General features: G+C 53.0%; 1 protein-coding gene across 1 annotated transcript in view; it reads left to right on the top strand.

Moving 5' to 3' along the window:
* The window catches only part of MYO10 (myosin X), a 192970-nt gene that overhangs the window by 74946 nt on the left and 94784 nt on the right, over window positions 1–23240 (top strand). The window contains exons 3-4 of the mRNA XM_055325849.1: window positions 2283–2441; window positions 19449–19636. Of these exons, the coding sequence (XP_055181824.1) occupies window positions 2283–2441; window positions 19449–19636 (347 nt within the window). The remainder of the gene's footprint in view (window positions 1–2282; window positions 2442–19448; window positions 19637–23240) is intronic.

Raw genomic sequence — 23240 nt, 5'->3', positions numbered from 1 at the left:
TTTCCAAAAGGCACATTCAGTATAAATACAGAAGACCGTTTGGGGAATCTGAATTCTTTCTATCCTCAAATTCTGGGATTCTCCATATACTCAGAGACAGTTAGCAGGAGGAGTTGTTTCCACGTGGGGAAGGACTTGCTGATGACGAGTCTTGGGAGGGCTTGGGCAGGAGACAGGGTGCTGGCTTTGCTGCCCTCCTCTTTCCTGCAAGAAGCTTTCCCTGGGAACCGGAGCAACCATTCTACCCCCGGGTTGGCGGGAGCTCTGAGCAAGCGCGGGGAGACGACGAGCCTCCCGCGTGTGCCAGGAGCAGAGAGGCGGCACGGGATTCTCTGCACTCCTTGGCTTGCTAGGGTTAGCCCCTGCAGGTGTGAGACCCAAGTACCAGCCCAGTTGTTGGTGTTTCCAGGAAGCCTGCTTGGGCCGCCCGGGTGGCTCAGTCGGTTGGGCGTCTGCCTTGGGTTCGGGTCAGGGTCTCGGGGTCCCCGGATCGAGCGCCACGTTGGGCCCTCTGCTCAGCGGGGAGTCTGCTTGTCGCTCTGCCTGTCACCCCGCTCATGTGCACTCACACGCACGCTCTCTCAAATAAATAAAGTCTTAAAAAAATAAAGAAAAGAAAACCTGCCTGGATTAGCATTGTTGGCATGTAGCAAGCTGGGGAAGAGTAGAGAATTTTAGCTGTTCCTTTCTGGGCCTTTCCAGATGCCCCAGGACAACTCCGAGCCTTGGTCTGAATCCCTCCCTTTAATTTTCTTCCATGGGGTCTGAGTTAGAGTGGAGGGTCAGTGTCCTAGACGTGCGCCCACACTCTTGAATGTTCCCGAGGGTTGTTTTCTTGAATGCTGATCCTTGGCCATGGCCCGCCCCTCCGTGCACTCCCTGGGCAGCGCCCCGGCCTGTCCTGCCCTCTGGGTGCCTACGTGGCGGGGCTGGCTGTCTGGCGGGAGGTGGGCCGCTGCGGCCGGCGCGTGTCCTGCGGGAGGTCTGGGCCCCAGGAAGCAGCTGGGGACAGCGGCCGGCCTTGACAGGACATGGTCAGGTGTCCGCCCTCGCCTGGAGCAGTTTCTCAGGACTGGTTTCTACCAACTCTTGTGGTTCCTGTGGCAGAGATGCCACGGCTGAAGTCTTATTTTTTTCCTCTAGAAACATAAAACATGCCATTTCTCATGGCTTCTGAAAACCATCGGATTGGTACTTTTGCTTTTCTTAGTGGGTCATTCTCGTTTGCAATAACATGCTATTTGTTGCCACGTAGGCAACCGGTCAACGTGTAAAAATAGAATTCCCCAGTCAGGAAGTCCTGCAGATAGTCTCCGAAAGTCATTCTGCGTCTGCACGCGAGTGAAGTGTGTGCGCATGCGAACGCGGTACATCTTTCACGTCGTTTAGGCCCCTGCTCTTTCTGCCTTCGTGTTTTTTAGGGAAGAATGTCACAAAAGTATAAAACGAATAACTGTGGAGTAGATGCCGCCAGATGATTGTTAGGTACATGTGTTTGTAGGTGAAGCTGGCCAACTTTTGATCAATAGGTGGAGCTGACTTAATACGGTTAATCCTGCACCAAGTCAGCGGTGGTAGAGAAGCACGGAGTAGATTGTGGAAATGCGTGCGAATTCAGGGCTCAGTCCCCTCCCATCCGAGCTCTGGCTTGTGCGTGCCACCGCACGTGGGCAGCACGTATCCGTGATGCTTGGAATTTTAAGGAAGACAGCTGTCAAGGACGCCAACCGATTTTAAGTCCAAGAAGGGATTCAAGGACATTTTTAAAATACTCCTGTGATGATGTGTTCCAACCTCTAAGCAAATACGTGTTTGAGCAAATCCGACTGCGTGGTGAATCTATGTGACACTTGCATTGAAGGGCGGTTATCATGAAGTCTTGAAATACGCCGTGTGATCCCATGTGAGATGTTACACAGCGAAGCCAAAGTACTTTCGAAAACTTTGGTTAGGCGGGTTCCCCACCGTTACGGATTGATAGCGATTGGAGAAACATGCAGAGCAGCGAAGCGTAAGTTTATGATTTGTGCGATTCCCAAGGGGTGGCTGCTGCGGGAACTGCTGTCGTCTAGGAACGTCTGTTAGCGGTTGTCCCATGATAGCTTCCTTTCGAAGTAGATGGTGGCACAGAGAATGCAGAGGTTGTCTGCGGTGCGCTTTCTATTGCCAACTCAGGGTCTTGTCGCGGAAACTGTACTGAGATTGTACTTCAAAGTGGGGAAATGTCCGGGGACACCGTTCGTTGCTGACCACTAAACAGTGGGATTCCTTCTGCCCGCCAGGTATTCACTTACAAGCAGAGCACGATTACGCAGCAGAAGGTGACCGCTATGCACCCCACGACCGAGGAGGGCGTAGATGACATGGCCACTTTGACGGAACTCCACGGGGGCTCCATCATGCATAACTTACACCAGCGATACAAGAGGGATCAAATATACGTAAGTTCTGCTTTGATTCTCTCTAAAAATCCCTCGTGGGATTGAATGTGAAGTTTTGTTTTCAACGAGTGTTTCCTGCCCTTTGAGACCGTCCACTTACTCTAAGTAAAACTGTGTTTTCAGGTGTTCAGCCAAATTAGAAACGTGGTCCAGTGAATCGTGTTCTTGTGTGTGTTGCCCTGATTTTTTTTAATTTATTATTATTATTTTTTGCCCTGATTTTATTAGAAGGAAGTGCTTTATGCGTGGAAGGGTGATTTGACCCCTCGTGAGTGCCTTCTGTCTTGGAAGGGTTCTCTTTTACGAAGAAGTCACCAGAGTGCTTGTCTTTCTCAGCTAAGGGCCAGGCGGAAAATGTGGATTTGCAAATAATAGTACCTCAAGCTCCAACTTTTCTCTCCTTTTCTTGATGTTTCTCCTTTTATGGATTTCTCACTTTTTTTTTTTTTCTGGCCCCGGAGCCCCTCCAGGGGAATATTTGGATTCAGGGAACCCATCTTTCTTACGTGCAGGGTTGCTGTTTTGAAGGGAGACATGTCCATAAAAAAGCAGGCATGCACGTCTCAACTTTTGTGAAACGTGACTATATCTGTATTGTAGATGTAATATTTAGAAATCATTAAAAAAATCATTTCTACAACACGTCATTACTTTTTGGCATTAAAGTACATACTTGGATTTATCTGTCAAGATTGCCCGGCGGATTTTATCTCTTTCATCTGCCTGCTTCCAAGTCCTCATAGTAAAGGGGTCAACTGCTTACCTATATTTTTTTCTTGTCAGGTTCAAACATATAGGTTTAAAAAAAAAAAAACCAAAATTTTGATATTGTGAAAACTCTCGATCTTTCGGTAATTTTTGTCCTTCAGCAGTTATGCTGAATTTTGCCAATGCACTGGTGATCCTGATGGGTCATGTCCCCCTTTACGGCAAGCTGGCAGATGCTCACGGAAACTCAAGGCCTGCTTGGTATTCTTGTGTCTCCAGTTTATTGCCCTTAGACCGGAAGAGGAGATCTGGGAAATGAGAAATCCGTTGATTGCGGGTTTACTGCTTAATTTTCCTCTGCTTTTTACACTGTGAAAGTGTCATTTTTGCCAGCTTGACCTAATGCTCGCCACATGTTTTCAAGCAGCCCTATGGAGAGAAACGCAGAGGGATTCCAGCCCTCTGCCGGCTGAGCTTCCTTACAGGGTCTTTAGATTACCGGATTTCCCATAAGTTCTTCAGGGGAGGCAGCCTCCATACGTATTTAGGAAGAAGCGGCCGTCTCTTGCGTGTTGTGCGTGTACTGGCGAAGCTCTGCTGTGTTCCCCGTCAGAAACGCCAGGGTGACCCGGGAACTCCCTGCTTCCCGCGGCGGGGCCAGCAGCGGGTCCCGGTTACTGTACCTGTGTGTGCGGAGTTGTTCGACGCTGCCTTGGTTTACATAGCAGTTTCCTCGCTCAGCTTGCCAAGGACTTATTTTGTCTTTCTTGAGCCAAGGACATTCCCAGGGCCCCTGGCAGCTGTGTAAGAAATGTCTGTAAAACAAAGTCTGTGCATATCAGAAATACCGCTCTAGTTGATGATAAATGTGAAGCTGGGTTTAAAATTTCTTCATCGGTAGGTGTCTCGTTGGTGAGGATTTCAGGACTCGCCCTCTTCTGTCTTTAGGTGCAAGTTCTTACTCTACATTTATTAGGGAAATGTCAGTCCATTAAAGGAGGGAAAAAATGACCCAAGCACAGCCTTTTAAAAGTTTTTTTTAAAAAAATAAAAGTAAAAGTAAAAATTTTTCTCTCCTGCGGCACCTGGGTGGCTCAGCGGTTGAGCACATGCCTTGGGCCCAGGGCGTGATCCCGAGGTCCCGGGATCAAGTCCCATGTCGGGCTCCCTGCAGGGAGCCTGCTTCTCCCTCTGCCTGTGTCTCTGCCTCTCTCTCTGTGTCTCTCATGAATAAATAGATAAAATCTTTGAAAAAAAAGTTTTTCTCTCCCTCTTTTCGTGATGACGTTAAACCTGAGAGCTAAGCTGCCCGATAGAGCCTACGAATACCGTCTTGTTTCTTCCCCTGGAATGAAGGTCTTTTTCCTCCCCTTTGAGGGAAGAACATAGGATCCTGCACCTCCGGTTGCAGGTCGGCTTGGTACGAGGCCCTTCTGCGCCCCCTCTGAGGCGCAGGCAAGGTGTCCCGCGGCCGCCCCTTGGTCGTCCGTCCCCGCCGTCGGGCACGGCCCCTGCGGACAGAGGCCCCGCTGTGGGCAGAGCCGCGGCCGCGCTGCCCTCCCGCTCCGAGCCCGCCTGCCCAGATCTGTGAAGGGGGACACAACGCCGCTTGCACGGAAGGTGCCGGGTCCGGTTTCCGCTGCGGGCACCGGACATCGCCGCGGGCCGTGACCGTAGCAGCTTAAGAGGCCCGCTGCCGCCCTGGCTCCGTGGCCGCGCCCGCCCCCCGCGCTCCGTGGAAGCACTGTCTGGGGGCGGGGGCCCACCCGTGCCCTTGGAGGCCGGAGGTCCCGTCGTCTGGCGGGCGGGCTGCGGGCTGTTGGCAGGTCCCCGCCTCCGGCCCTCAGAGCCAGCAGCGGGGACCGGGGCTCTCGCCGTGGGTCTCTCCTCCACCCCGTCGTCCCCTCTGCCGCCAGGATGTCCCCCTGTGGTTGGGTGGGGCCCGCCGGGCGGGGTACGGGTCTGTCCAGGGCCTCCGGCCACGGTCACATCCCCAGAGCTCCCCACGGCCCGGTCTCGGCGTCTGCGGACTGGACACTAGCGTCCGGGGGCGCCCTGTCCGCCCCCCGCCCCTGAGGCGGCCCCCGCGGGTCTCCCCCGACGCCCCGGGTCTCGCAGCATTGGGTTTGTGGGCAGGAACCAGGTTGCTGTGAGAAGGCCCGGCCCGGCAGGAAGGCCTGCTGGCCTGTGTGAGGGCCCCGGCGCTCTTCTCCTTGGGGACCAGCCTTCCCGGACCCCACGAGCCGTCCCCCGCCGTCCCCAGCCGTGAACGGGGGACACAGCCAGGAAGCGCTAAAGCGCCCCGAGGAGACCGATCCGAGTTGAGCAGGCTTCTCCACGCGCCCGCTCCTGGGCTCTGCGTCGGGAGCCTGTCGGTTTTTTAATGTGTGTTTTCTAAGAGGGACGGGGCGTCCCTGACTGGGCTGTTCTCGAAGCAGGTGGCGGGCGAAGGCTTCTGGGACCTTTGCAGCTCTCCCCGCATCCTCCTCGTCTGCACCCAGGTCTGTAGGAAGCTCCGCCGGGAACTTGTCCTGAGTCCTCGAGGGCAGAACCGGGCGGCCCCGCCGCAGGTCCTTCTGGGATCGGACCCTGGTGAGAGCAGCTCCGCTCGAGCCACAGCCTCACGCCCTGATGCTGGGGTCCTTTCCTGGGATTTCAGGTTCCTGGCGCCTGAGGCCCCACCTGTCTTTCCCCCTCTGGCGACTCCCCGAGTCGCACCACAGCCCCCAGCCTGGGCCTCACCCCAGACCCCACCCGGAGCCCCCTTTCTCTGGGCTTCCCGCCACAGGGGCCGCTCCCTGGTTGCCTCTCCCCGGAAGAGGGTCTGATGAGGGCCCCGCGATCCCCTCTCCTCCTACCCGTCATGGGACCAGGAGGACAAGTACCCACCCCCGTTAGGTTCCTAGAGACTCAGGGAAGGAGCCCGGCACGTGTTTGTGGGACGACGAGGGGAGACGGGGCGAGGTAACCTGCGGGTGGACGAGGCCTGCGCTGCCGTGGGAAGCCCTATGTGGGGGGGGGGGTACGGCGGTGACGGGAGGGGCAGCAATGACACCTCAGAGGAGCCTATGAGCTGGCTCTGAGAGGCTGGTGGACACTGCACGTGAAGATGGAGCGATGGGAGCGGACTTGGGGTGATGGTCTCCCTGGGTTGGGCGAGTTCCTTTGCTCGCGGATTGTGGTGTGTGTTAGGATTGAGCCCTCCGGTGGGGCGGCCGGCTGCGGTCAGGACAGCCTCAGGCAGCGGTCCTCCACCGGGGGACTGTGCCAGGGGACGGTCGGCACCGCCCGGGGACACTCCTGGTTGCAGGGCCCAGGCCGGGGATGCTGACGTGTCCAGCGGGTGGGGCCAGGGGTGCCCGGGACCACGCAGCAGAGCGGGACCTGGGCTGAGCTGTCAGCGGTGGCGAGCTGAGAGGCCGACTGGCTGGGCACATGCCCGCACCCCGCACCCTGCACCCCGTGGCCAGACTGGGTTCGCAGCGGCGCCGGGCCGGGCGGGAGAGAGCACAGCACTTTTGTTAAGGGTTTTGGGGAGAGGATTTCCCGGAGGTAGAACTTAGACGTTGGTAGGGGTGGAGTGCACGGACCGCAGAGGGCGGGTGGCACAGAGTGCATGGGGTCTAGCCCGGGCACAGGGGTCGGGAGGAAAGGGGGGGGGGATGCTGGGGGGAGGGCGGGCGGCTCTGGTGGCCACCAGCCTCGGGAAGCCCTAATGGCCGTGATGACCTGGGCCACGGTCCTGGCAGCTCCTCCGGGAGGGGAGGCTGGGGCCGGAGCTGCTTCGGGATGCCCGTCTTGTACCCTCAGAGCCTGGGGGGGTTCCACGTTGTTGGGGGCCCTGCACGTGCACACGGTGGGGACAGGACAGCGGGGCTTCCACTGTGGAGAGCGCAGGCCCCGTGTCCACCCCGCAGCCCGTGCTGTGGCAGGGTGGTCGTCCTCCACTGGGGGACACGCAGGGTCTCCGTCCTGGGCTGTCACGCGCTGCGGCAGGTGTGCGGAGGGACGTGGACTGGACCCCGGGAGGCCGTGCTCTGGTTGTGGGGTCGGGTCCCAGGGAGGCCGCGCTGTGGCCGTGGGGTCGGGTCCCGGGGAGGCCGTGCTCTGCTCCGCCGGGACCCTGGCTCCTTTGCTGGTCCTGCCGAACAGTGTGGAGATGAGCAGCAAAAGACCCACTTGGAGAAGCGGCCCGACTAAAGACACGCTGATATCAGCACCTGCGATTCTTCACAGCTAGAGTATTTTTTTTTAAGATTTTATTAATTTATTCATGAGAGATGCAGAGAGAGGCAGAGACACAGGCAGAGGGAGAAGCCCTCCCTGCGGGGAGCCGACATGGGACTTGATCTCTGGTCTCCAGGATCACACCTTGGGCTGAAGGCAGATGCCAAAGCGCTGAGCCACCCAGGGCTTCCCCGCAGCTAGCGTAGTTTTAGGTTGTTTCAAAAACAACCTCCCTGGGCTGGGTGGCCTTGCACCCCGAGTCTGTAAGCGTGCGGGACGATGTTCCCGAGTGACCTGGGAAGCCTTCTCCTTCCTGCGGAGTGATGTGTTGCCAGCAGCCAGCGAGAGACCCGCTCGCGGAGCAGACAGGTGAGCCGCGTTCACCCGCGGGTCCGGGGCCGCCAGCCGGGGAGGCCTGGCCTGGATGGCCGTGACTGCTCCCATGCGCAAATCTAACTCTGAGGGGAGTTTTCCCAGAGTAGACCGTCTCTGGATTCCTTTCCCGCCCCTTCGGAAGCCGGTGTCAGGTAGCCGCGTGCCTCTCGGATGCCGGGATGGCCCCGGCGCCGGCAGTTCCAGCCTCCGCCTGCGCCTCGTGTGGGGAACAGCTGAAGCCTGTGTGGTTTGTCGGGGCCTTTTTTTCACATGAAATCAAGACTGGTGTTGCCAAAAGATGATTGTAACCATCTGTCTGACTATATGTATTTTTAAACTTCACCAAACATTCATACTCTTGAGTGGCCACTTCCACATGAGCACATGATGGTGGCAATTAGGGACGTTATTTTTACGATTTTTTTCTTCCATTCCTGTCTCTTTTGGGTCTCTTTTTGGGTCAGATTCCTTTCAACAAGGAGGAAATTTTAGACGTTTACTCAAATTAAATGGAAACGTCACTTGTAAGTTTAAGAGCTTGTCTTCAGCAACAACTTGACTTACCTGTTGTAATCTAGTTTTCATCAAACTTGAATGCTTAACAGTCTTGTTCATTGTTCAAAAATGTTTTAAATTGTTTAATTGGATAACAACAGCAGTTTCTCTTATATAGGAGGTAGTGGACACAGAGCACTAGAACACAGTGGAAACGTGAATTTATCTGGTAGATCTGTGGTCAGATCATGTGCCCCCAGTATATCTACGTTGATAACAGCCCTACCTGTGTGCCAGGCTCAGTGCTAAGCTCTAAGGCTGCAAAATTACTCTTGTTCAGAGTAGTTAGTTCTTGGAAGATTGGATAAATGAAAGATGTTGTGCTTCCAAGACCTCACAGTTCACTGGTGAAGACACACAGGCCAAACGTTGACAACTGCCCAGGGTGACACTGAGTGTGATAAGAGTACTTGGAACATAATGAATGGGCATCCAAAGGAGGAACAAAAGGAAGAGGTCAGACCACGATTACCAGCAGAAGCATGAGTCCTGCTGAGTTTTGAAGTATTCATAGGGGCCTTTGGCCACGAGGGAGGCTGGCCTATTTCTAGCAGAAGATCAGCGTGTAGTACGGCACATTCGTCCAGCTGTAGGACTTTCCAGATGCTGAAATGTCGCATGCAGCCATCTGGCACGGTGGTCAAGAGCAGGTGAGGAAGGGCTCTGTGTACAAGTGAACAAGTTCGAATATATTTGTGAAGGCTGCGTGCGACAGCTTGAACATGAGTTCCCGGAAAACTCGCTCTGGCTGCAGGGTGAGGGATAAGTTCAGCAGACATCCAGTCTAGGACCCCCGAGCAGAATGGGAAATGATAGGGTTCCAAACCAATCCTGGGGGGAGTTTGAGTATGAAGGACATGAGAGGAAGATTGTAGGGTTTGTGGGGGCAAGTAGGCTGAATTTCTATAGGATGACTCCCAGATTTCTGGATTAAACCCTTTGGGTTGACCATGGTGCATTTATCAAGATGCCGCTAAGTAAAGGGAGCCTGGGTGGCTCGGTTGGTTAAGTGTCTGATTCTTGACTTTGGCTCAGGTCACGACTCCAGGGTTGTGAGATGGAGCCCCGTGTCGGGCTTCACGCTCAACGTGCAGTTGGCTTGAGATTCTCTCTCTCCCTCTGCCCTTCCCCTGACTCACGTGTGTGTGCTTGCTTGCACTCTCCCTCTCAGTAAATAGATAACAACTTTTTTAAAAGGTGTCACTAAGTAAAAAGAAACAGGTGTGTTGGGGAGCTCAGCCTTGTCCACGTGAGTCAGAGCTAAGGGTCATCCAGGTGGAGATGTCCAGTGGGCCATTGAGCGTATGGACCTGTGATTTAAAACTGAAGCTGCGTTCAAGATAAAGATAACTGCTGTTGGTAGTTCAGGTGATCAAGAGGGAAGGAAAGAAGAGAATGGTGGATGGCAGATGTATTCACGATCGCATGGGGAAAAGCAGTTGTGGTTTTCATTTTCCCTAACGAAAACAATACACAGCTCTGGGTTATGTAGTATTTGCACGTAGCAATCATGTGGGTGGACAGAGGGCGTGTGTTTATGACTGATCACAATCTTAGGCCCGGAGGGGGCTTAGTCATGTTCCAGGGAAGGTGGCTCTGGGCTGAGGAGCCCTTGGGTTCCGATGACCAAACCTTGTTGTATAGACTGTTGGTTCCCATGGTTGAATAGTGTCTTCCTAATGGTAGCACGGATCCCTCGGTGTCTCGGAGCGGAGTACATCTGAGGCCACTGGGTCACCTTTCTTTTTCTGAGTTCTACCTGTTCCTTGTGCTGGGGATGAGATATACAAGGCATTCCACCCAATTCAAGATTTTTGAAAATCTTGGGATCCCTGGGTGGCGCAGCGGTTTGGCGCTTGCCTTTGGCCCAGGGCGCGATCCTGGAGACCCGGGATCGAATCCCACGTCAGGCTCCCGGTGCATGGAACCTGCTTCTCCCTCTGCCTATGTCTCTGCCTCTCTCTCTCTATCTCTCTGTGACTATCATAAATAAATAAAAATTAAAAAAAATAAATCAAAAAAAAAGATTTTTGAAAATCTTGAATTGGTAGACTTTGGGTTGAAGAAATGCAGTGAATTTCTTCCAACATTTTTAAGCAATATGTACTGCAGCTGTTCCAGATTATTAAAATGGACAAGGAAATGTATTTTTTGGTGAGTTATGTGGAACTTTTCTGACTAGGAAGATTTGTTATGTGCTTCAAAATAGAACATTCTTCCTATTTCTGAAAAGCCATGAAAATGACCAAGCTATTTATCCTGGTGGAAGTTGGAATCCAGTATGAGGAGACCGGTACCTGGTCCCACCTTATGTTTCAGAGCTTCATGTGTCCGGAGTCTGAAACAGCATGGCACCGTCCTGGCCATTTCTGGAGCCATAGTCATACCTTTTTATAAAGGGATAAATGGTGAGACGTAACAAATGCGTCTCACAGCTCTTGGGATTTCTTACCACGTGTGATCTGTGTTTCACCGGGTAGTTAAGAGGGTCAAAGAAGAGCCTGGTTGTAGATTAACTGGCCAGTCACCATTTTTATTTCTATTTCTATTTGAACTTCACTTACTCAATGCATCTCTTATCCGTGCAGCCTTTGTTTTGGTGATAAAATAACCCATGCAGAGCGGGATGTGTTCGGTAGTGGGGGAAAGATAAGATGCCCTTGGCCGTAATTGTTTATATTGCTGATAGACCTCTAAGACTTCACCTAATTTGTTGTCCTTTGAATAAGCTCTTAAGAACTACTGCTCTTTTTGTTTTTTTAAGATTTTATTATTTATTCATGAGAGACACACAGAGAGAGAGAGAGAGGCAGAGACACAGGCAGAGGGAGAAGCAGGCTCCCTGCAGGGAACCTGATGTGGGACTTGATCCCGGGTCTCCAGGATCACGCCCTGGGCTGAAGGCAGGCACTAAACCGCTGAGCCACCGGGGGATCCCAAGAACTACTGCTCTTGTTGCCACGTTGTCTTGTGCTTCTGTTTTGTGGAGGTTCAGAAGGGCCACTTGGCACAAACACGGGCAGGAACAACAAAAACTCAGTAACCGAAGCCCTCGCGCCCCCGCCCGCACAGCTTCTGCAGCTGGTGAGAGAAAATTCATTAGGAGCCAGGCGACTGTCTCCCCTTTTGGGAGCCACTCAGACTCTCTTCTCTCATATCCCAGGTGGGGGGACCCCGAAGGTGGGGGACTCTGTTGGAGGGTCAGGAGTTCGTGTGTCACGCAGGGAGCTTGGATTGAACATGCTGGTCTGCGTTGGGAAATCTGAGTGAAGCCAGGGCAGGAGGTGGGCGGGAAGGAGATGGACCCTGGGGTTTGTTGAAAGACTTACGCACGAGGTGTGGAGGCATTGGGCCTGGGTAGAGAGCTGGACGCAGTCTGCAGGGGTTCCCGTCCTGTACATGGGCAAGCAGCAGAGGCGGCCACCACAGTAGGGCCACACCCACAGTAGGGCAGGCCGGGGACCCGGTTCCTGCCCTTGATCTCACTCCCGGGCTCTGCGACTGCAGGGGCAGCATGTAGCCGTCCCTTCCTGTGTCAGAGCCGTGGCCTGTGGCCTGCCCACATCTCAAGGATGTGTTGGAGCAAATTAGGGCTGTGAAGACGTGTCTATGTGGGTGGGGCTGTCCTCCGTGTCCCACAACCATGAAATTGTTGTTTTGGAAACGTGTAGGTTTGTCATTTCAAATCTGGTGACAAGGGCAGCCCAGGTGGCTCAGCGGTTTAGCGCTGCCTTGGGCCCAGGGCATGATCCTGGAGACCCGGGATCGGGTCCCACGTCAGGCTCCCTGCATGGAGCCTGCTTCTCCCTCTGCCTCTCTGTGTGTCTCATGAATAAATAAATAAAATCTTTAAAAATAAATAAATAAATAAAATCTGGTGACAAGACTTTTAAGAAATGGCTGAGGCTGTTAGTGAGAAGGTGAAGTAGTAAAACTTGGGCATGCATGTTGGACGAGCCTGGTTAACCTCCGGTACTAAATGGAGGTACTTAGAATGGACGGGCGTTTTTAAAAATTATTTTTTTTAAGTTTTTACTTAAATTCAAGGTATGGAGAGGCATTTTTAACTCTGAATGGCACAAAATTGCCCATAATCTTAAAAAATAAAAATAAGGACACCTGGCTGGTGCAGTCGGTTAAGCATCTGACTCTTGGTGTTGGCTCCAGTCATGATGTCAGGGTCCGGGGATCCAGCCCTGTGTCGAGCTCTGCCTTCAGTGTGTGGAGTCTGCTTCTCTCTCCAGCGCCTCTGCTTCTCCCCCTTGTGTTCTCTCTCTAAAATAAATAAATCTTAAAAAAGAATAATGAAAGAGCTTTAAAAAATAAAAGATTGGCTTCTCTATGCATGCCAGCCAGACACACATTTTTATATATTTCTTCTTTTTCTTCTTCTTCTTCCTTCTTTTTCCTTCCTTCTTCCTTCTTCTTCTTCCTTTCAGATTGAGTTTGATTCAAATTAGGCTTAGTTGTTTGCTGGTATGTGGGAGTCGAGCTGTTGAATTCACTATCAGCCACAACCTATGTACTTATTAATATTTGAGCTCTGATGAGATTACTTCATCCCTGAAAGTCTAAATGCCTTTTGTCCTCTCCCTTACTAAAGAGTCTGTAATTTGTTGCCAGGATATTTTTGTTTCTCAATTTGGGTTAAAATTGTCTGAAAATGGAGTATGAAGCTTCTTGTTATTCACCCTTAATTCTGTGCTTGTTTTCAGATCTTTCCTTGATCTTACAAAAAAGAGATTTGTGTATTCTATCAGTACCAAAATTCTCAATACATTTTCTTTAAGATTTTATTTATTCCTAGAGACATAGAGAGAGAGAGAGAGAGGCAGAGACACAGGCAGAGGGAGAAACAGGCTCCCTGTGGGGAGCCCGATGCAGGATTTGATCCTGGAACCAGGGATCACTCCCTTGGCCGAAGGCAGATGCTCAACCACTGAGCCACCCGAGTGTTCCACAATATTAATCTTTTAAACTTTTAAAATGTTTGTCATCAAACACACACAGACTTTTGTCATCCTAACCATTTTAAAGTATATGCTTTGGTAGCGTAGTGTACATTCACGCTGTTGTGGATCTTTTAGGACGCTTAAATCTTCAGAACTAGAACTCTGTGCCTGTTAAGCAACTCCCCAGGGCGCCTGGACGGCTCATTCAGTTGAGTGTCTTGGTCTTGGTTTTGGCTCATGGGTCGTGGGATCGAGCCCCGTGTCCGCTCTGTGTTCAGCCAGGAGTCTGCTTGAGGATTCTCTCCTTCTGCCCCTCCCCTCATTTGCGTGTGCACTTTCTCTCTTTCTCTCTAAATATTAATCTTTCAGAAGAAAAAAAATTAAAAACAAGTGCCCCATCCCCACTCATGCCAGCCCGCGGCAACTGCCATTCCAGTTTTCTTCTACGACTTTGACTGCTGTCGGTCCATCATTTCAGCAGAATCATACACTGTTGTCCCTTGGGGCTGGTTTCTCTCACTTAGCATAATGTCCTTAGGGCTCAGCCACGTTGTGTGTGTCAGAATTTCCTTCCTTTTTAAGGCTGAACAACACGCCACTGTATGTGCATTTACTACAGTTTGCTTATCCATTCTTCCATTGGTGGACACGTAGGTTGCTAACGCCTTTTAGCTATTGTGTGATATTCTTTTATAGGCCCCGGAGAATGTCAAGTTTGAAAAGCCATTCTTCACTCAGTAGGAATACAGCAAAGAAAATAAAGTGCTTGGAGAACATTGATGTAAGGAAAACCTTGAACAGATTCAAGACCTGTTATAGGGCGCCTGGGTGGTTTAGTCGGTTAGGCGTCTGCCTTCGGCCTGGGTCGTGATCCTGCAGTCCTGGGATGGTCTCGCATCAGGCTCCCTGCTCCTCGGGCGTCTGCTTCTCCCTCTGCCCCTCACTCGTGCTCTGCTCTCTCTCTCTCTCTCTCTCTCTCTCTCTCTCATTCTCTGTGTGTCTCTCAAATAAATAAAATACTTAAAATTCAAAAAAACAAAAGACCTGTTAATCTGCTTAATGTATTTAATATGGTCTAAACTGTAGGGACTTTCTTTCTTTCTTTCTTTCCTTCTTTCCTTTCCTTTCCTTCCTTCTTTTTTTCTTTCTTTTCTTTCTTTCTCTTCTTTCTTTCTATTTTAGAAGCCTCTACCTCTATCCCAGAGTGAAAAGGACCCCAACAGGAGTACCTGCCTTCTTAGAGTCACATCAGAATATAGCCATATACCACTGAATGCTCCGTCTCTCAAAATCCAGTGCGGCTCTTTTATACTTCAGCGCTCTCTCTGCACCCAGCAAGGGTCCTGAGCATTGTGTACACAGAGGACTTCAGCTCGTCGTCTGGCGTAGAGATGCAGACGTGCTCAGGGGGTGCGAAGAGCTGTCCCGTGGCTGACGACAGGCAGCTCCTACCTTCCTATAATGGTGAAGGTGTGAAGCAGTTGAAATGCAGATCACTTGCAACGTAGGTCTTCATCTCATGTGTTATGTGGTGTGGGCAACGCGAAGTAAAGTAGAAGCCTGGCTTGGTATCTCCCATTAACCCCACAGCAAAGCGGCCTCTTATCCACAGGTTCTTCTGGCACCGTCAGCCATTCCTCCAACACAGCAGTCTCAGAAGGAGAAGCCTTCGTCCTTTTATTCCACAGGTCAAAGCCACCGCAAATGGCGCCACTGGGGTGCCTGGCAAGGTGGACAAGCTGCATTTGGAGGAGCATTCGGGAGCTCAGGGTCTGGGGTAGGTGTTAGTGGAGAGAAGACCGTGTCCACCCCCTTCAGGGTGGGCATCATTGTCATAGGCTGAGAGATTGAAGAAGACCAAAAGTTGGGCCCCTGGGTAGCTCAGGGGGTGACCCCGGGCTCATGGGATCGAGTCCTGCACTGGGCTCCCTGCAGGGAGCCTGCTTCTCCCTTTGCCTGTGTCTCCACCTCTCTCTCTCTCCCCGGGTCTCTCATAAGTTAATAAATAACATCTTAAAAAAAAAAAAGACCAAAAATCGTTGAAAGAGTAAATTTAGGTACACTACCCTGGGTTTGACAGGCTCGTGTTGTCCATTTCCCGTTTTCCATCAAAATGGGGAAAGTCAGGCTTTCTTGCATAACGTGGGGAAGGTCTGTTTTTAGTGATATTTATATGGAACCGTCCTCTCTCGACAACGTACGAGGGACCACGCGTTCGTCACGGCAGCCGGCTAGACTGAAAGTCGAGGAATGTATTCTCAGCCTCCTGCTGTGGAGCCACGCGAAGGTCACTGTTGCTGTAGGAAGAGCGGCGACCGCCAGAGCCGTGGCGGTCATTGGGCATGAAGACTGTCGTCCAGCTGCCCCCGCGTGGCCTGCTGGCTTCCCCTCGAATTCTGGGCCTCTCGGGGCTCTTGCTGGGAGTGTCGTGCTTGGCAGCGCGCCTGGTTCTCTTCCCTGCTGAGGTCAGGGTGGTGACTCGCCCGCAGAGGCACCTGGACAGGTGTTGCGAAGGCTCCTCGGAGCCGCCGGTGCCGTGGGACCTCGGCGTGGGGCCAGCTCCGCGAGCGCGACTGTTACGCGGCCTCAGGGGGGCCCGGCAGGTGCCATGGGCGGTGTGGCAGCTGCCCCCGAGCTGGACGCCCGCTGTTGGGCATCTGGCTGCCGCCTCCCTGGGCCTGCTGGCAGCGAGCAGGGCCCCTGCGCGCCCCCGCCACACTGTCGTCCTGACACCTCGTCCGCCACCTCCCCGGCCACTGCGTGTCACTTCAGACAGGCCGAAGATCCGTTTTGGATGCTGCGGCCTCGACTTTGCCAACAGGCTTTTAATGCCCTCGGATTTCCCACCCCCATGTAGATAGCGTGTCATCACGTGCAGAACACATGACCCCCTAAGCCACGCGGGGCGACCAGTGGGGTTGCCCAGCCTGGACGGGGGTAGCCTGCCTATGTGGTTTTCACCAAAATCATCGCTTTCAAAGTCAAGGTTTGTGGAAAGGCTGATACTGTTTATGAGTCAATCGATACTTTTTTAAAAGAAAGACTCATCTCCGAAAATTTTATTTTATTTTATTTTTTCTCTCCCAAAATTTTATAACAACCACACAAACGTGTTATGACAAAGTGCTCAAAATTGTCAAGACATGCACTGGGCATGTCATTTTTTAATTTTGTTTTTTTGTTTTTTGGGGTTTTTTTTGTTTTTTTTTTTGTTTGTTTGTTTGTTTTTTTCTTCTTGACTTTAAGTAGGCTCCACACCTAACCTGGGGCTTGAACTCACAGCCCTGAGGTCAAGAGTTGCATGCTCTCCTGACTGAGCCAGCCAGGTGCTCCGGGACATATCCTTTTTTTTTTTTTTAAGTGCATTAGTCATGGGTTAATATCCTAATATTAATTAAATCTGATACTCAGCTTGATACCATGTGGCTCTTACATTTTATTTGTAACCGAGAAAGAGGATTGCAGTGCGCCTACCTGGCTGTTTTAAGAGAGAAGGCATTGTCTTGATTTCTGCCAAAGTAGGAAGAAAGTAAGAACCCATTTCAACAGAAAATGACCAGCTTTGGTATTTCTAGAATAAAAATAAAAATCAGAGCAGCTAGCTGGCTCAGTCAGAAGAGCAGGCGATTCTTGGTCTTGGGGTCATGAGTTCGAGTCCCATGATGGGTATGGAAATCACTTAAACTTTTTAAAAAATCCTTAAAAAAATAATCATACGGCTACCAATCCTCTGCCAAAAGGTAGAAACAGGTCTGAGAGTTTAGACAAAGTTGTGGCAGGTGCAGCCCCCCGCGCCCCAGCACTGCCCACCTGCCTCGCCTCTGCAAACAGCTGACATAAAGGAAGGCCGGGCACCCAAGGTCATAGCGTGGGTGGGGGACGCCCCCCGGGAGTTGGGTGGCTCTCGGTCGTCCTTCAGAAGTAGGACCGATTCCTTCCGCAGAGGATGAGCAGTTTCCGTCTTCCTTCATGGCCACAGCTGTGCCACGGTGCCTGGCTGGGGGAGTGGGGCTTCTGAGGGTTGAGCTTTCCCAGGACCTGCACGGTCACCCAGTAACCCGCTGGGTCTTTTCCTGTCGTTTCTTCAAACTGAGGTGAAATGATTGCAACAGAGAACCCCCCACAGGAAAGGGTCCAGTCGGTGTGTGTGGTACACCCACGTGGGGTGCGGCCGGCACCCGGGTCCAGATCCAGAGTGTCTCCATCACCCTGCGTGGAAACCCTGCGTGGAAATCCTCCTCCCCCTGCCCGGAGTCCCTGCCGCCCGTCCGTGTGTCCGTGCGTATTTCTCTTTTCAGACACATGACTTTGGTGTCTGGCTTCCTGACCTCAGGGTCGTGTCCTCAGAGTCCCCCCCACCCCGTATGGGCGCCGCGTTCCTCCGAGGGCTCAGGAGTGCCCCCCTGTGTGGACACACCCCGTCTCATCTACCCCTGCCCGTCGGATACTCGGTGTTTGGGTTGTTTCCCCCGAGGCTCGCGTGATACGCCGTCCTGGGGGCACTGCTTGAACTCTTTTGGTTACAGACCTGGGACTGGAACCGTTGGTCATACGGTGCATAACTCGTTTACGTTTTTAAACTTTTTCGTTCAAACTGTTGTGGTTTTTTTTTTTTTAAGATGTTATTTATTTATTCCTGAGACACACAGAGAGGCAGAGACACAGGCAGAGGGAGATGCAGCTCCCCACGGGGGGCCGATGTGGGACTCGATCCTGGGACACGGGGTCACGCCCTGGGCCAAGGCAGGTGCCCCACTGCTGGGCCCCCGGGCGTCCCGGTGCAGACTGTTTCTCAAGGGCACCACAAAACGCCCTACCTTTGACGACGGGTCCATGCAGCACATGGCCTTGGCGGGCACGGCCGCGGGAGGCTTGGCTGCCAGGGGCACGTTTGACCTTTCCGGCGCTGCCCGCTTCCCTCGCCCCGTGCGGCCCTGCGGTGCCAAGGAAGCTGGGAGCCTGTAGCCGGGCTGCCCTGCCCACATCCCGCCTCCACCCCTGCCCGGCTCCAGCGGCCCTGTGCCCGCTGCCCAGCCTGGAGGCTCCCCAGCTCTCGTGGGTGTTAAGGGGTCAGGCCGCCCGCGGTGGTCAGCTCGGGAGGTCAGAACAGGCTGCGGCTGTTGGGGCGCCTGATGCAGAGAGGGGCTTTCGCCTGGTCCTGGAGGCCCGAGGCCGGGTGTCGGCGGGGATGGCCGCCCCGGAGGCTCCTGGCCTGGCTGTGTCCTCAGGCAGCCTTCACCTGTGCGTACACCTGTCCCGCGTTTCTTGGAGCGTCCGCCTCTTCTAAATGGATCCTTGCCAGCTTGGGTCCGGGCCCACCCAAGCAGACTGATTCTAATGTATTCATCTCCTGGGCGCCTGGGTGCTCAGTTGGTGAAGCGTCTGTCTTTGGCCCAGGTCATGGTCTCGGGGTCCTGGGATCGAGCCCCACATCGGGCTCCCAGCTCAGCGAGGAGCCTGCTTCTCCCTCTCCCTCTGCTACTCCCCCTACTTGTGCATGCACACACTCACACTCTCTCTCTCTCTCTCTCTCTCTCCCAAATAAATAAAATCCTTAAAAAAGATGTTAAGGTTAAATAAACAAGATCTAACATGTGCCATTTGACTGTTTCCACGTGTACGATCTGGTGCACTCAGTACGTTTGCAGTGCTGCGTAGCTGTGACCACGGTGCATCTCTAGAGCCTTCTGACCATCCAAGCAGAAACTCCCGGTCTGTCCGACAGTGACTGTCTGTCCCCCCCCCCCCCCGCCCCCCAGCCAATGCAGGTGTTGCGCCAATTCTTCCCTTAATCCTTCCATTTCCTGAGCCACCTGGCGGGGAGCGGATAGTCCTCGGTGCTTGGCGTGGGCTGAGGTCACTGGAGTGGGGACTGGGGCCTGGGCTGCTTCCCCGTCCGTCTCTGGCTTAGCTTTCCCCGCGAGTCCTCTTTGAAATGACTCCATTGCTTGGTGCAGGATGACAAGATTTTGTACCAAAACGGCCCAGGTAAAATGTCTGCGGAGGGGGGCGTCCCTCCTGTGCACCCAGGTGGATGCTGTTAGAACTCCAGGCGGGCGGCTCTGGGGGTGGGCGGGCCCTGCGCCTTCTGGAGCCCCTTCCAGACTCTTCTGTCCGCGCCCTCGCTGCCTGCCGGTGCCGCGCATGTGTGACCCGCTCTCCTTCTTCTCCCCGCCCCGTGTGCTCGCAGACCTACATCGGCTCCATCCTTGCCTCCGTGAACCCCTACAAGACCGTCGCCGGCCTGTACGAGCCTGCCACCGTGGAGCGCTACAGCAGGTGCCACCTGGGGGAGCTCCCCCCCCACGTCTTCGCCGTCGCCAACGAGTGTTACCGGTGCCTGTGGAAGCGGCACGACAACCAGTGCGTCCTCATCAGGTAACCGGTCCCCGCTGAGGCTGGCAGAGGGCTGGGAGGGGGCCACGCGGGGTGCGGGCGTGCACAACCCGGCCCGCGTGGGGCCCCAACCGGCTGCTCCTTCCCAGCCAGCCCTCAGGACATGACACCTGCCGAGAAGGAAATGAGAACGGTCCGGGTTTTTTGTTTGTTTGTTTTTTTTTTTAATTGGAGTTCAATTTGCCAGCATACATCACCCAGTGCTCATCCCGTCAAGAGAACGGTTTTTCATAAGCACCTGGATTTCTCAGGTGGAGTTTTACAGTTTGAATAGCCTGATACCCACAGCTTTCAAAGACCCAAGCTCACTGAGAGAAAAAGCAGGAGGTACCACATTTGTTGACTCTTGGCCTCACAGAATAATTACTCCATTTTTCTTGTTTGTCTTGATTATTCTTTGGTTTATTCCATTGTGGCGTTGGTCCTTCCGGGGATTAAGGAAAATGTGTAGTTCCCTCAATTTTGAAGTGTCACGTATATTCTGGAGCGAGAATGCTCGTATCTTTGAGCAAGAGGTTTTTCTCTCATTCAATAAGGTCACATAGAATTTCCCAAACTGAAGCATTCTAAGGATTTTGACTTGGGCGTTCCTCACGTTAGCTGCAGAATCAGCGACAGAAAAGGGACACTCACCACGTGGGCACCAAGGGAACGCTGGAAGCACGTGTTTATTTCGATCTTTCTGGCAAAAGACGAGGGTCTTCACATCTCTGTTCCAGTGAACTTGTACTTTTATCAAATTAAACTACCAAGGGGGGCGCCTGGGTGACTGGGTCGGCGAAGCATCTGCCTTTGACTCAGGTCATGATCTCAGGGTCCCGGGATCGAGTTCTGCGTCGGGCTCCCTGCTCAGCGGGGCTCTGCTTGTCCTTCTCCCTCTCTGTTCCCTCTGCCTCTTACCCCGCTCATGTTATCTCTCCCTCTTTCAAATAAATAAACAAATTCTTTAAAATAAAGTACCAGAAGGGGCATCTGGGTGGCTCAGCCGGTTGAGCATCTGACTCTTGATTTCAGCTCAGGGCCTGGGATGGAGGCCGTCGTCGGGCTCTGTGGTCAGCGGGGAGGCTGCTTGGGATTCTCTTCTGCTGCTTCTCCCCCAGCTTGTGTGTGCTCTCGCTCACGCGCTCGCTCTCACTCTCATTGTCTCTCTTAAATAAATTTTTAAAAGCAAAATACCAGGAAACCCACTGTCAAAACCCATCCCTAGGAACCATCTAAAACAAGCAATGGCGTATATTCCTCTAAGAAAATTTTTTAATGGGGCGGCTGGGTGGCTCAGTGGTTAAGCATCACACTCTGGATTTTGACTTAGGTCATGGCCTCAGGGGTGTGAGAAGGAGCCCTGTGTCGGGCTCCACACTGGGTGCAGAGTCTGCTGGAGACGTTCCCCCTCTGTCCTTCCCCCAGCTCATGCTATCTCTTAAAAAAAAAATCCTTTTATGAACTACTTTGAATTGGCCTCATCGCTTACCTTCTAGTGACACCCAGCTGGATCTTCTTAATTCTTTATACCAGAACTCTGTTCTGGGGACATTCAGAGCACCCCCGGTTAGTGCCCAGAGCAAAGTGCAGAGCCTGACTTTCAGCCAGGTTTCCGTGGAATCCGTGGCAAAGGTTCGGACTTCCCTCTTAGGCAACTTTCAGATCCCAACTTGTGGCAACATAATTGGATTATTTAAGAGGCAAGGACGAGGCATTTTGGCTTTGGGTGAGATGATAGGAAGACCCTCCTTTCCCCCACTCCGGATTCCTAATCCAATGAAAAGGAGACAGATGGAGAGCCATATGTTCGCTCCAGACTTGAGCCAATCGGCCTTGCGAACATCCGAGCCCCAAATTAGATCAAAACCACCTGATCCGGATGCGGGCAGGTAAGTGGTGGCCACGCTCACCGTGGGGAAACCTATTTCCAGCCCTTCGCCCAGGTCACGTGTCAGGGAAAGGTCCCCCCAGCTCCTGCGGGGAGGCAGGGGCCAGCAGACTGCGGAACCCCAGGGAGGGGATGGTGGGGACGAGACCCCCGCCCACGTGGCACCTGTGTGAAGACGAGCTTGCCAACAGCTCCTGAGAGGTTAGTGGGTTTTGGGCACGGTGCCAGGAGCCTTCAGGCATCAGCTCACTGACATCTTCCAACGGCCCTGCGATGGCCGGGGCTGCCGCCGAACGTGCAGGTGCCCCGCGCAGAAAACCGTCTCGGGGCCCGTATCCTCCTCCCGGGGGTCTGCGCCCGTTACTTCTCTGCATGGGTCTTGCCTTTGCAACAAACCGGAATGTGATGAACAGCACAGCAGAACCCTGCCTTTATCCCCCTGCATGCCTCTGCCACGTTTAGGGGACGCAGGCATCTGAGCAGATGCACCCTCTTTCTTAACCATTTTGCTGGTGCTAATGTCCGGGGCTGTGGAAAGAACTCGGTGGGGGGGGGGGGGCTACCCACTGGTCTAATCAGGTGACCGCGAATCATGATGACTTGCAGCTCATCAAAATGAAGCTCTTATTTAGTAGCTCTTAAAGCGGGGGGAGCTTTGAAGCGCCCCATTCCCAAGAGAGAAACTTGCCTTCTGACTGGCAGCCCTGTACGTAGGCTCTTGCAGGCGACCTCCCCAAAGCTCAGAAGTCAGAATATCAGATCCCCGTTGCAGCGTAATACGGAATAGGATGCATTAAGACCAGCGGGAAGAAAGCAAACGTAGTCATTTTTAAGAAGATCAAATTGTACCTGAATATTTGCCATTGATCATTGCTTCTGTTCCTTCCCTTCAATGGGAGAAACGAGAGGATGACTCACGTATCACTCGCTAGACAGAGCGGCTGGGGAAGAACGCGGTAAATCAAGTGAGGTCATCCTGCGTAAGCGTGAGGGTGTCTAATAAAACGGGAGGGGGTCGGCATTTTCATGCCAACGACAGCAGTATTTAAAAATAAGGTGGGAGGCGGAGGCGGAGGCGGAGGGGGAGTGGATCCCAAATAGAAAGCTCCCATTGTGTGACTCCGGCGTGAACGGAGTAAGTGTGTTTATCTCAACCCAGGAAACGGCGTCTTTAAGAATAGAGTGCTCAGTAACGTATCTTGTTTCATAGATCTTGCCAGCTTTTTTCTTTTCTTTTCTTTTTTCTTTATTTATTTATTTATTTTTTTTTTAAGTGGAGGCTGGGGCTGTGGGACTCAGAGACCTTGAGTAGAGAAATAGACCTTCCGGTCACCCTGTCCCTGTAGCCCGAGCCCGTTTCCTCAGGCGGGACCCGCCCCCTGCTGGATGCAACGCGTTTCTCTACTTGGAGAACATTTTCCTATGCAAAGACCCTTAGGGCCAGAACCTAGGCCTGCTTGGAATCAGGACTTCAGAGAGCAGTTTCCCCCTGGCCTCACGAGCCTCCGCCCCTTGGCCCAGTTCCCCAGCGACGTGCGGGCGATGCCAGGTGTCTAGGCTTCCGGTCCAAGCTCCTCGTGTTGGGCTCGCTTTCATGGCTGTCCTCTCTCCTCAGCTCTAATTCTGTCTTTTTCTGCACATTTAAGCAAATGCTTATGCTATTATGGTCTTTATATATTTAAGGGTCACCCGGGTGGCTCAGTGGGTGAGCATCTG

This window comes from Nyctereutes procyonoides, unplaced genomic scaffold, assembly GCF_905146905.1.
Source record: "Nyctereutes procyonoides isolate TBG_1078 unplaced genomic scaffold, NYPRO_anot_genome, whole genome shotgun sequence".
In the NCBI taxonomy this organism is placed as follows: domain Eukaryota; kingdom Metazoa; phylum Chordata; class Mammalia; order Carnivora; family Canidae; genus Nyctereutes; species Nyctereutes procyonoides.
The sequence above is the reverse complement of the archived record's forward strand: the minus strand, read 5'-3'. Positions and strand labels throughout refer to the sequence as shown.